At 37.9% G+C, this 12,419-nt stretch overlaps 2 protein-coding genes and 1 long non-coding RNA gene across 4 annotated transcripts; 2 read left to right on the forward strand and 1 right to left on the reverse strand.

Annotated features, from left to right (window-relative positions):
- Window positions 1-1,317: 1,317 nt before the first annotated feature.
- Window positions 1,318-5,474, reverse strand: LOC306989881. The gene is made up of 3 exons (XR_013795763.1): window positions 5,427-5,474; window positions 1,547-1,605; window positions 1,318-1,446 (listed from the first exon to the last, which is right to left on the reverse strand). It is a non-coding gene; the product is annotated as an uncharacterized lncRNA (long non-coding RNA).
- Window positions 5,475-6,465: 991 nt separating this feature from the next.
- On the forward strand, window positions 6,466-8,052 carry crygmxl2 (crystallin, gamma MX, like 2; the record flags this gene model as incomplete). 2 transcript variants are annotated; one of them, XM_079595842.1, is made up of 3 exons in its annotated part: window positions 6,466-6,600; window positions 7,031-7,273; window positions 7,726-8,052. In XM_079595842.1, the coding sequence occupies 3 exons, from the start codon at window positions 6,592-6,594 to the stop codon at window positions 8,002-8,004; spliced, it is 531 nt and encodes a 176-aa protein (XP_079451968.1). In that variant the 3' UTR covers window positions 8,005-8,052. The 2 variants fall into 2 exon arrangements, with proteins under 2 accessions (XP_079451968.1, XP_079451967.1); XM_079595841.1 differs by lacking the exon at window positions 6,466-6,600 and having other exon boundaries at window positions 7,010-7,273.
- Window positions 8,053-8,565: 513 nt separating this feature from the next.
- Window positions 8,566-10,605, forward strand: crygmx (crystallin, gamma MX). The gene is made up of 3 exons (XM_079595840.1): window positions 8,566-8,717; window positions 9,334-9,576; window positions 10,056-10,605. Exons 1-3 carry the CDS (start codon window positions 8,679-8,681, stop codon window positions 10,329-10,331), a joined length of 558 nt encoding a protein of 185 aa, XP_079451966.1. The 5' UTR covers window positions 8,566-8,678; the 3' UTR covers window positions 10,332-10,605.
- The last annotated feature ends 1,814 nt before the right edge of the window (window positions 10,606-12,419 follow it).

Here is a 12,419-nt window from a genome sequence, read left to right on the forward strand (position 1 = left end):
AAAAACACACATAGATATCTAAAATAAATGTAACAAAAAGTGTCCCCCTAGCACGTTATTTGGGCATTACAAAGGGGGTAAACAGTTTCATCAGTACAGTTTCATCATTATCGATATGGGGACGAGCCACACACTCCATTAAGCGTCCTCCTGTGTATTATTAATGTGATGCGTAAGGTTTTTCAAACACTCTTTGAGAGATATGGTGCACCAGCACGATTCACGAAGGTGAACAAAACATTTTATTTCAAACGCTACTTCATTTCAAACCACTCAAAAGGAATTTCACACTGCTCTCAATTTTCTTTTATTTCTTCATGCCTTCACCTGCTCCCATATGAATGCCCTATTTTTCTTCAAGCCTTCCGCTGCTCATAAGAACTGCTGCGTCCCTTTGAAATAAACAGTGTTATTTATTGCTGGTTACAAAGCAGAGTGGCTTCTTCCACTACCATTGATAGCATATTTTTATGTACTCGTGTTCGGCTACAATCTGAAAGTAATGATAATCAACAATGGCACCTATCAATATGGTAGCTACTGTCAGGGGCACGCAAGCAATTTTGGGCCCTATGAAAGAATTTGAGGTTGGGCCCCCTACCGCACCAATTATGTACCAAACATATATTTATAACATAATTTTGTTTTATTTGTAACTATTTGGTAGATTATACATGTATAATTTATATTAGGCTACATTACTATACTGTTACTACTCTTAAAATTGATCTCTGGGGGCCACAATAGTGCATGGGCTCATAGAATCGTCCTAACTTCTCCAAATATTGCAAAATTCAAAATATTGTCTTTGTTACAACTAAGGAACTGAACCAGCTTCTTGCTATATGTTCATTTGACAAAGAAAGCGAGCAAGAAAGAGAGGCGCCTTAAAATTGTGATTATCCTGAGTGGCTTGGTTCGGCAGTGATACCTGCTGGGACACAAGCGCAGGGCTTCTAAATAAATTGCAAGTGGCCTTGGGCAAAGAGAAGAACTGTCTTTTGATCTCCTTTACGAGTGAACGAAGAGAATTTGCAGGCTGTCAATCAAACTCATAAGTCTTCAGAACAATGGGAACGACCTTTATCTGTCTTTTTTTTTTTAAATCACATATTTCATTATGACAATGCTCTCTCTCTCTCTCTCTTTCACTCCGGTCGAGAGCCGCACTATCAATAATTGATACGGAGTGGTACGGCCGACTTTCCTCTTTTCTTTTGGAGCCCTTGTCACTAACTGTTGTCAGAACACATTTGCTTTGATGCCAAATTTAAAGAAGCAAAAAAAAAGGCATCATACGTGATTATATATTTAAGGCTGTAGAAAGGTTGGGGTAGATCGGCAGCTCCTTTTCCCCGTGTGTTCAAGGCGCTCTATTGAAGTTGCTTGTGTTGTTGCCATCCTCTGCCTTAAACACACGAATGCATTGTAAGGAGATTCCACCTTCTAAAAGAGGAGATGAAAAGATCTGAGTTTTTTTTTGTCATGTGTCAGTAAACACAGAGACTGTTTTAAGATGAGGGCAGATCACACAAAAGAAACTTACTCTTTAAACTCTGAGCTTTGGGACGGTGGGGGAAGCGTCACGTGAGAGGTTGTCTTTACCTGGACCGTGAGGGGGAGACAAACCCAGTAACCCATGATGCATACTCATGCAATGAGGTTAAAGGTCCTAATATTTAATAATGCAACATCACTTGTGTAAAAATAAATAGTAGATAATGCATTTTTTTTAAAAAAAGCACATTCCATATCAAGATGTTTTTTTAATAACATAGGCCTAATACATAAAAAATAAATATAAATGTTGGAGGCCTATTGAAAATCATAAACATAAAATAATTTCAGGAATTCTCTATAGCACAACATTACAAAATCATTCCATGTTAAATTACATAAAAATGATCCTTTATTTTAGACATTGCAAGAAATTACCTCATCTGCACTGAATATTGACAAACAGGTGCTTGGAAAAGTTCTGTTATGGTTCAAAAGTTCGGGATTTAAAAAAAAAAATTATATTATACTTTTAGTCAGCAAGGATGCATTAAATTGATTCATATATAATTTTACAAACCACTATTTATTTTCCCTCAAAATGTGTTGATCCATCAGTGTTCAATAAAAAACATATATTATTTCTACTATGGGAGTAGTGAAAATCACATTTTCCTTTAGCTGTGCACAGTTGCATCCTAATAAAATCACTGTTTATTGTATTTTCAATCAAATAAATGCAGCCTGGGGTGAGCATAAGATATATTTTTCAAAAACAATTAAAAAATCTCACTTATCCCAAATTTTTTAACAGTGGTGTATCTAAAAAAATAACATATGTTGGGTGTAAACTGGGGCTAAAATCATTATTAAAAGAGAAAAGTTTTATGAAACACCCAGGGAGAGGGAGATAGTGAGAGAGAGAGAGAGAGAGAAAGAGAGAGAGAAAAAGAGAGAACTGCATGTAAACAAAGTATAAACTAAATAACAAGCACATTTGAATGGCTTCAGAAGCGCCCCCAATCCCTCCATTATTCAGTGTATATTCAACCACTATTTCCTCTTTTAATTATCCTCCAAAAGAAAAGATGGAGCACATCAGACACATCTCCACAAAGCCGTCCCTGGCACACTCTCAGAGTGGCCGGCGAGCGTAGGCAGCGTCTGGCGGAGCCGATAGCGAGGCTTGTGCACTGGCAGGGACAGGCAGGGCCCGTCTGCAGCTCCACACAACAACAGGAGGATGATCTCTCAGCAAAGGGCCCTCGTCTTCCTCCCCCTCACACGGGAGGCTTTGGCTCGCCCAGACACATCACACCGTCTCCGACGGCAGATTAAGGCCTGTTCGTAGAAACCCACAAGGCTAATGAAGAGAAGCGGCAGCTGCCATTCACTAGGGCAGAGCTTTTGTCCTAGAACCATAAAGTACTTAAAATTACAAATTTCCTTTATAAGAACCCGCACTGATGGCTTCTTTAAATACTCATATCTAGGGCTGCAAAGTCTACTGCATATTGTCTTCAACCCATGAAATAATACAAATAAATTATGTTTACTTGGGGTGCTGTTCTGCCTAATTCTGGATTATTTAATTACAATGTAATGCTTTAATCAAGGAGCAAACAGTGTATTTGTTGGCCATTTTGTATTCTTGGCCTTTAATGTCACTAAATTAGACCATCCATTTTTGTCCGAATTCATTATTTTTTTGCTTTACGTTTTCAGATGAACCAAAAGACTAGTCCTGTTCATGGTTACCTGGTTAGGTCTGAGACAACATTACAACTTGGAAAAAACAAAAGGTCTTCGAATTTTAAAAATATATGGTTATTAGAAAACATTTAAGATGATTGTACTATTTCTAGGTCACTAATCAAATAAGTAAATTTGTCACACTGATCATGCAAAGTATGTGATGGACCCACTGTAAAAAGTGATTAGTTGACTTAAAAAAATTTAGGAAAAACCCGTTGCCTTAAAATTAAGTGAACAAACCATGCGTAATTAAAAAAAATAAGTTATGTGGAATCAAGTTCACATAACTTATTTTTTTCAATTATGGTTTATAATTTTTTTTTAAAGCAACAGGTTTCCTCACTTTTTTAAGTAAAGCCAACTGATCACTTTTTACAGTGATGTTCCTCTATTAAAGCACACAATTATTTTTGTATAATTTTCATGCTTGAGAACATGTTCATCAACCCATACAAAGAAATTCTATGAATTTTTCAAATTCATGTTAACCAAACTTTTCACCAAAATTTCACGCTGATAATAAAATTATTAACAAGCATAGATTGCATCATATATTAAAATAGACCCAATTTCTCAAGCTGGACCAAATGAAATGTGTATTTTGCACATTTTATCACCTAAAAAGAATCTTATGTGAGATCACTGTACTGTTGATCTCTGCCTGTGTCCAAAGAAATTCTCTCCATTTCGCTCTCTCTCCCATCCCATCCCATCTCTCTCAACCGGAGAGGCAGCAAAAGATCTTAAGTGTTGGCTTTTTGTTCTCCAGGGGGAACCAAGAGAGAAAGCTTGGACTTATTTGAAGTATTCCGCCCCGTGTGGGGAGGAAATGTCTTGTAGTGCTTTCAAGATTACTATTTGCAAGCCTGTGATGTGAGAACCATTCCTGTATAATGCAGAGTACATGTGGTACAGTAATCGCTAACTAAGCCAAGAAAAAAGGTAAAAAGAGGAGGAGACAGGGAAAAAAGTTCAATTAAAAGACCATTCCTCACAAAAGACATAACACTGATGAATAATTTACACAAGAGGGTCCAAAATATACAGTACCAGTCATAAGTTTGGAAACATTACTATTTTTAATATTTTTGAAAGAAGTCTCTTATATGCTCATCAAGCCTGCATTTATTTGATCAAAAATAGAGTAATAAATTATTATTATTGAAATATTATTACAACTTAAAATAATGGTTTTCTATTTGAATAAACTTTAAAATATAATTTATTTCTGTGGCGCAAAGTTGGATTTTCATCAGCCATTACTCCAGTCTTTAATGTCAAATAATCCTTCAGAAATCATTCTTTAATCCTCAATTATTATCAATGTTGTAAACAGTTGTGCTAATCGAAAACATTAAACATTGTAATGTCTCCAATTTTTATTAAAGGTATAAAGTAAAAAAGTTACACTTTTTTTAAAAAGTATAAAGTGACATTCAAGAGTTGAAATTAATTTCAGAAGTACTTAGTATTTGGAAATAGCTATTCGTATTAGTATTTTGTCCACATTTTGCCTTAATGACTTACCTCTATTAAGTTTGTGTAAAATAAAGAAATTAATTAATTAATGAGGTAAAATTATCAATGTTGCATGTTTTCTTATTAGTAAAGTGATCTAGAAACAGCACAGAATCTTTTTCATTTAATAATTACTTTATTTTAATCCTTTCTTTGTTTTAAGTTTTTTAAATATTTTTAAAAACTTTGTTTATCAGCAGGTTTAAAATAGATTTTCAATGTGGCCTCAAGCTATAATCAGTCTTTAGATTTTTTAAAGAGATCTGACACATTAGTAATGTTAGTGACTATCAGCTCAAGCCATTGACAGATAAAGAAACAAAGCGCTAACTACAACTTCTCTCGCTCTCTGAGCTGTGTTTTAAAACAATGCTAGAGTGGCTATCAAAGAACAGTGTAGCTATTGTTTTACAAAAGCTGTCTTTCTCTGGAGTAAAACCAGCAAAAAACAATACACAAAACAGAGCGTTGCTCCTCATCTTGATGAAAGGAGAGATGAGGGGAGCTTTGAAAAGAATAGAAACACAAGGCCAACTCTCTTTGGCCTTTTGCCTGTCAGCTGAGGGGTTTGCTTACATGCCAAAGTCTACTGTCCTAGAGTTGAAACAACCATCACACAATAATACAAACACATACACATGAAATGTATGACCCACCTCAACACAGCCTTATGAAGGCCTTGCATCAGAGTGGCTCTTCAGGCTATGGAAGCAAAAGAAGGCAACATATTGTCGGAGGTTATGTCAACACATTCCAGAACAATCAATAGTGTCAGAATCACTTAGATGAGTACGGCTGAAAATGCACACGGCGGGAAAAAATAGACACCAGATGTACCAAAATGTGTGCTGTGATGAAATCACTCTCTGTGATGCCAGCATTTGAAAATAAATAATTCAATAAAAAAATCTCCAGACCAAATGGTTGACAAAATGTCTGTCAAGCTGGTTCGCCTCAATCTAAACAGACCGTGACAGTCGTGTTTCCCTCTAATTGCATATTTGATGGTGACATCAAAAAGCAAAGCTATAGAGAACAACTTCTACCATATAGGGATTTCAAAATCCTGTGATGAACGTTTGCTTTATCTGCAGTCTCTTGAATGTAGAGAAGGAAGACAAATGTGAAGTAGGGGAAATTTGACACTTCAAAAGTTTTCAAACGTATTGATGTCAAAAACCACCAAAAACGTAACATTTAAAAAAATAAATACTTTGCTAAATTAAATACTTTGCCATATTAAATAATTGCCTTTCATGTTATTATAAACATATTTCATTAATATCTAAGGTGAACATGTTCATTTTGACAGCTATCCTTCTCTTCTCAAACCTCCCAGCATGCCCTTGCGGCCGCCGTGGACCCCTCCTTTTACAAAACCCTGTTACGTAAAGGTAACTGATATAAATCAAATGAAACTTGTGCACTCAGTTAAAAATTGTTTACATGCTATTTTTACTACACATTGTTCCATATACAGAACGGCCTGTTAAAGTACCTCCTGATCCCTTTGTGACCCGTTGTGAAAAGAGCACATCACCAGGTCATGGGTGAACAAGGCTTGGTTTGCTGGTAAGGCTCATGAGGTGAGAGGAATTTGTATAGGTAACCTCTAGCATTCGGGAATAATGGGAGTGTGGCTTTAGTTGTTTTTAGAGAAATGAATAATGGGAAAGGTCTGTGACGTTTTCAAAGGTAAACTCTAGTCTCTGTGACGTGCCTCTGGCAGCAGCATGTACACATCTGTAGAAGAGTATAAAAGGTCCAACGGGACCTATATGGCAGTACGGCAGACCGGCGCGGACATCCTGCTCTGCAATCATGGGAAAGGTAGGCGCTGATAGTGGTACCGTAAAGTAAGAGTGACACTGGCTGTTTAAAATAGCCATTCACATCAAGATAGTAGTGGTTATATGCTACAACAGGGACATTTGTGCTGGACATTAGCTAGAAATGACCTGATAATCATAGTCTTAAATGTGCTTGTCACACTAGATAGACGATAGCACTCCACAAGTGCATCTCAAATTATACAAAGGGACGTTAACAAAATACAATTTTACTTGAATTCATATATTACATATTGATGGAATCCCAAACTTATGGTTTCTCATGACTTGCCTATAAACCATAACATGGCTGTATATGTTATTTTCACTCACAAGAGGCCCATACAATGCATATAATATCTAAGACTGGACAGAATGAATCAGGATATTCATTCAAAGACTTAACTTACATGGATTTCTTTTTTCATCAGATCATCTTTTACGAAGGCCGCAACTTCCAGGGGCGCTCCTACGAGTGCTCCTCTGACTGTTATGACACCTACAGGCACTTCAACTGCTGCAACTCCCTCCGGGTCATGGGGGGTCATTGGGTGGGCTACGAGAAGCCCAACTATATGGGGTATCAGTATGTCCTGGGCCGTGGGGAGTATCCTGACTTTAACCACTGGATGGGCTTCAACAATTGTATTAGATCTTGTCAGATGTTCCCCCCAGTAAGTCAATCAAACTGATGGGTTTTATTTCACACAGTTAGACACCTTTAAAAAAAAGCAACGTCAATCAACGAGCCCTTTGAAGTAATTCATATATGCAGGGGGAAAAAAACAGGTTCACAGGTCCACCAGGAGCGTTAGTTATTTGAAATGGAGCAAGACACACTCCAATGACTGCGCAGCTCATCATAATTCCATTCATCTCTGTTTTTGGCAGTGGAAGAATCATGACACTGTCACTAGAGTTTGTTCGACAAAAATGACTAAACGTCTACTTGAAAATCTTTGAAACAGCAGTACAGCAGGAAGTCATGTTCAAAGGCTCAGTCTCAACAGCGACATGAAGAATTCAGAGTTTCGCCTCCCTTACGTTCTGTCAACTGGTCTTTCAAAAGTGTCTGCATTGCCCTGATTATTGAGCCTAACTGCTGGTTTTTCTCCCCACACAACAGTACAGAGGAGCCTACCGCATGAGAATCTACAACAGGCCTGAAATGCACGGACACATGATGGAGTTCACAGACGACTGCCCCAATGTCTACGACCGTTTTGGCCACCACGGCATCTACTCCAGTAACTGCATGGAGGGCTTCTGGGTCTTTTACGAGCACCCCAACTACAGAGGACGTCAGTATTTCATGAGGCCCGGAGAGTACAGAGCCTGCATGGACTGGGGTTGCATGAATCCCATGATTGGCTCCTTTAGGAGAATGAGGAGCAGTTTAATGTAAAAGCGGTCTGTTTTTTTCCCATTAAAAACATTAAAACCAATTAAAACAGTTCTCGCATGCTGTCTTTTCATCAATACGCTTTGAATTACTCTGTAGCGAAGGAAACAGAAAGTTTGTTCTGCTTGCCATTTCTCTTTCGAATGAGGATCCACTGATCCGCTGCCCAATGCACATGAAAATAAAGATCGCGATTGCAAGCCAAACTCAACTTTATATATCTGACGTGGTTGAAGAATTCATTTTAATCTCAGTCCAAACCATAAAACAAGCTGATAAAAAAAAAGAAAGAACTTTGTGCCCATCTGAGAGGACAATTTCAATTAAAGCTTGTTTAAATCAATTCATATCCCAGTTTCATATTACCATTTTATCCTCACTGTGGCCTGCTAGTTCATTTCATTTACATATAAAGCCCTGAAGCAACTATAAGCAGAGTTTGCAACTTTTTTGTCAAGCACTGAAAAGTGCAGTGGTGCTGTCTTTGGAGAGAGAGAGAGAAAGAGAGAGAGAGAGAGAAAGCACAAAGCTTGCAAAGACACAAAGGGGGCGCATGCTGGCAGATCTACAGTCGCATTTACTCTATAGAACACATTGTGCTGACCAGACAGAGTTTTGTGAGTCACACACAAAGCCCTGATCCATGCTGGGTCTATAAAGAGGTCCTGACCTCAGTAATGTTTTGGTCCACTCGGAGAACAGTCACAATGGGCAAGGTAAGTGACCAAACAGTGTCTGTAAATTATACGGATCTAAACTAAAAGCATGCTTTTAACTTAAAAATACACTGCCCGGCCAAAAAAAAGTCACAGTTCGGATTTTTTAGCATGTTATATGATTTTGGCAACAGTTCTTCTAACCCTAAATTGATGGAGTGTGTAGTAATTTGAGTTATATTCATACAGGTTTGCACGAAGGGTATTTTATGGACAAAATAATGGACTGCAATGCAAATTCAGCTTTGTTAACATTGGTAATGAAAAAATTAGGGATCTTTACTGTACCCATCAAATTCTGTAACAAAATAACTTGATTCCTACAATGAAGTGAGGAGAAAACTAATAGAAAAACAAACTGCTAGGCTAAGATAGTCCTGTTGTGTTCAGTTAATATGTTAGAGATTAAATCTGTACATTGCAGACTTTTGTGCAATACAAAAGAGAAAAATGTAAACGGACAGACCATAAAACATACTTTCAAAATGCTTGAAAAGAACATTTCAGTTTTTCTATATCAAATGTATATAAAAATCTGATAATATACTGAAGTGAAACTGCAAACTTAAAATGTACCCGTAATCCTGTATTTGTCTTTTATTACAACATCCAACAGATTACTTTTTTTGAAGACAAAAGCTTCAAGGGCCGTCACTATGAGTGCAGTGGAGACTGTGCTGACATGCAGACTCACTTTTCTCGCTGCAACTCCATCCGAGTAGATAGTGGAAGCTGGGTGGCCTACGAGAAGCCCAACTTCTTTGGATATCAGTACATGCTGTCTAAGGGCGAATACCCTGATTTCAAGCACTGGGCTGGATTCAACGACTGCATTCGCTCCTGCCGCATGGTTCCTCCTGTGAGTCTTTACTGAATAATCAGCATTCGTAGACAACAGTATTACTTAAAAAGCATCCATAATGATAGGAAATATTTTTCTCTTTGCATCAAAATGTTAGAGGATAGGCTATGTTGTGAGGAACTAGCTCACCAAAAATAATGGTTGTTCTTTTGAGTATTTTGTACTTTTCTTATTTGATATTTTTTTCTTTAAATATTTAAGATGTTTACTCTGTTTATATTATGTTCTTAACGGTAAAATATATAACAAACAGGTTTACAGGTATATAACAACACTCACCTCATCTGCCATTGGTCTGCCAAACAGAATAGATCCCGCCCCATACTCAGGCTATTGGCTGATGTTGGGCTGATCAATCGGAGCAATGCTTTACTTTTTTGGAGGGAATTAAGTTACAGATGCATAAACAGAGTAGTAGAAAATTATTTCACGTTTAAACATAACCATATATATAATACGGTTTGTTTCTTCCTCAGTACACTGGAAACTACAGGATGAAGATCTTTGAGCGCTCTGATTTCGGTGGTCAGGCAATGGAGCTGAATGAAGATTGCCCTGATCTGCGTCAGCGATTCCACAACGGAGACATCTCTTCTGCCAATGTCATGGAGGGCTACTGGATGCTCCATGAGCACCCTAACTACACTGGCCGCCAGTACTTCCTGCGTCCTGGGGAATACAGGAGGCACGTCGAGTGGGGCAGTCCCAGTCCTACCATGGGATCCCTGCGACGTGTGACTGACCTCAAGTGAAGATTCAAATCACGCAACCACCTCTCCCAATGTGTCAACAGCACTGCCTGTCCATGCAGCGACTATGTCTAACCTTCAATCACCTCGAGGTGGTCGTGCTGAATGTATTTGTGATGCTTGCTGTAATCCGGCACAAGTGCCGTTCAGCCTGACTTAAGTAGTGCTATCTGTCTCCTTTAGCACTGTTGACCGAGCAAACTGTGTATTTTATCAGCACCCTTCCCTACTACAACTGGAAATAAAGGAAAAATTTATTAAAATCAAACAAATGATATTTGTACAGTCTGAATGCAATGCAGTGAATGAAAACGTCAAAACGCTGACGTGTTAGTATGTCGTCCATTAATGGAAAGCCAATAGGGTCAAAACGTGTGAAACTAACATATTACACATCATTTATGTGTTAACATGTAATTTACACATTTACACACAATTATGCGTTTGCACATAACTATGTATTAATGCATAAACAGGGTTTCAAATGCACTTTTTCACTCGCCGGCCAATTTGGCTACTACATTTTTAAGTAACCGGCCATTCAAAACTTCTACAAACCAAAAGAAAACCAAAAGAAAAAAGAAACCAAATGAATGCCACAGCTTAGCCTATATATATAATTTGGATTTCATACATTAATTTTTTAATCAAACAAAATCCTGTCATAAATCTGCGGAGATTTGGCTTACACGAACTTCCCCAGCAAAGTGAGTAAACATAATAAGTAACACGCCAAATTGGCTAGAGATTTGACAGCGTTACCCGCCACAGTTGATTTTTACCCGAATTTGGCGGGTGTTCATTTCAAACCCTGCGTGTGAATTACTTAATTACGCGTTAACATGCTAGTTTCACACGTTTTGCCCTTATTGGCCTTCCATATCCATTGCCTTGATGGTGCATGACGTCATCTTGTGCCCAAGAGACAAAAGAAAATTATTAAGGAAAAAGAAGCTTGTTCTTTGAACCGAGTTATTAAGGAACAAAAAAAAGGGTATCTGAGGATGGGAGAGCAGAAGACTTTTATAAGATCACATGATGTCTAGCAGACGCTTTGGGCCCTTGAAAGAGGCCCCATATTAGCAGCACATCATAGGGCAACGCAGACTCAAAAAGGAAAAGTCAAAGTGGCCTGGTCCTAGCCCCAAGCATGCAGCTCTCTCAGAACACAAAACAAAACCAAGTCCATATCTCAGCTCATGCATTTTTCATAAGGTATGGATACCGAGCCCTTTCAGAGATAAATATCAATGATTGAAATTTTTAATTAGAAGCCCATAATTGGCAAAGATACAAATGAATAAATAACTTTGACGATTAATTATACATTTGAAAAAATTAGGCTCTGCAGGGAGCACATTTGAGTCTCTAAAGATCAAGGAAACAAGAAATATGAGTTTTCGCCTCAAGTAATGTTCAATTAAAGCTGTACTGACTGTGAAGGTCCGATGGCTTGTTTCATTTCCATATACCCTACTCTCAACTTAGACCTTGACGTGACATTTTGTGTGCAGGTTGATGTAACACCAAATCAAGAATTATTTAGCAGTCATAATTTCAACATAAAACTGCACTGACAAAAATAATCGGAAATACAATTTTAAGGGTCAACGCTCATGTTACTTCACAAAAAGTGATCTTATCATTTGAAATTCAGCATAACAACCTTTGTTTCGCATGTTAGTTATAATTATGCTTTCTTACGGCTGCACCTGTATTTTCGTCTCCTGTTTTGGCAGTAACACTCTCCTCATTTGAGCATTTTTTTTAACCTCTTTCATCCAAAACAGTCATTGATCATAGATCTTACACAGTAAAGTTGGAACACAATAACACATGAATTAGACTCTGTTTCTCTTCATCTCTGGATCTTTTTAGTTCCTGATGAAGGCTCATTGAGCGTAAACCGCATATTTTGGAGAATAAAAAGAATTCGTAAGTCAAAAGGCACTGGCACTTTCATGGCAAGCCTCAGTCTTCTCGCAGTCTCTTCTTTCCTAATAGCAACATAATTAATCCTCTGTAGTATTGTTTTCACTCTTCCATGTCCCACTTAGTGCTTGGCAAGTCTCTCTCTCCCTACAGAACAGC

The sequence above is a fragment of the Phoxinus phoxinus genome, assembly GCF_949152265.1.
Source record: "Phoxinus phoxinus genome assembly, chromosome: 21".
Classification (NCBI taxonomy): domain Eukaryota; kingdom Metazoa; phylum Chordata; class Actinopteri; order Cypriniformes; family Leuciscidae; genus Phoxinus; species Phoxinus phoxinus.

Coding starts and splice junctions, on each gene's coding strand:
- crygmx (XM_079595840.1), top strand. CDS start 8,679: ATGTTTTGGTCCACTCGGAGAACAGTCACAATGGGCAAG. Junction 8,718..9,333: donor GAACAGTCACAATGGGCAAG/GTAAGTGACCAA, acceptor AACATCCAACAG/ATTACTTTTTTTGAAGACAA. Junction 9,577..10,055: donor CCTGCCGCATGGTTCCTCCT/GTGAGTCTTTAC, acceptor TTTCTTCCTCAG/TACACTGGAAACTACAGGAT.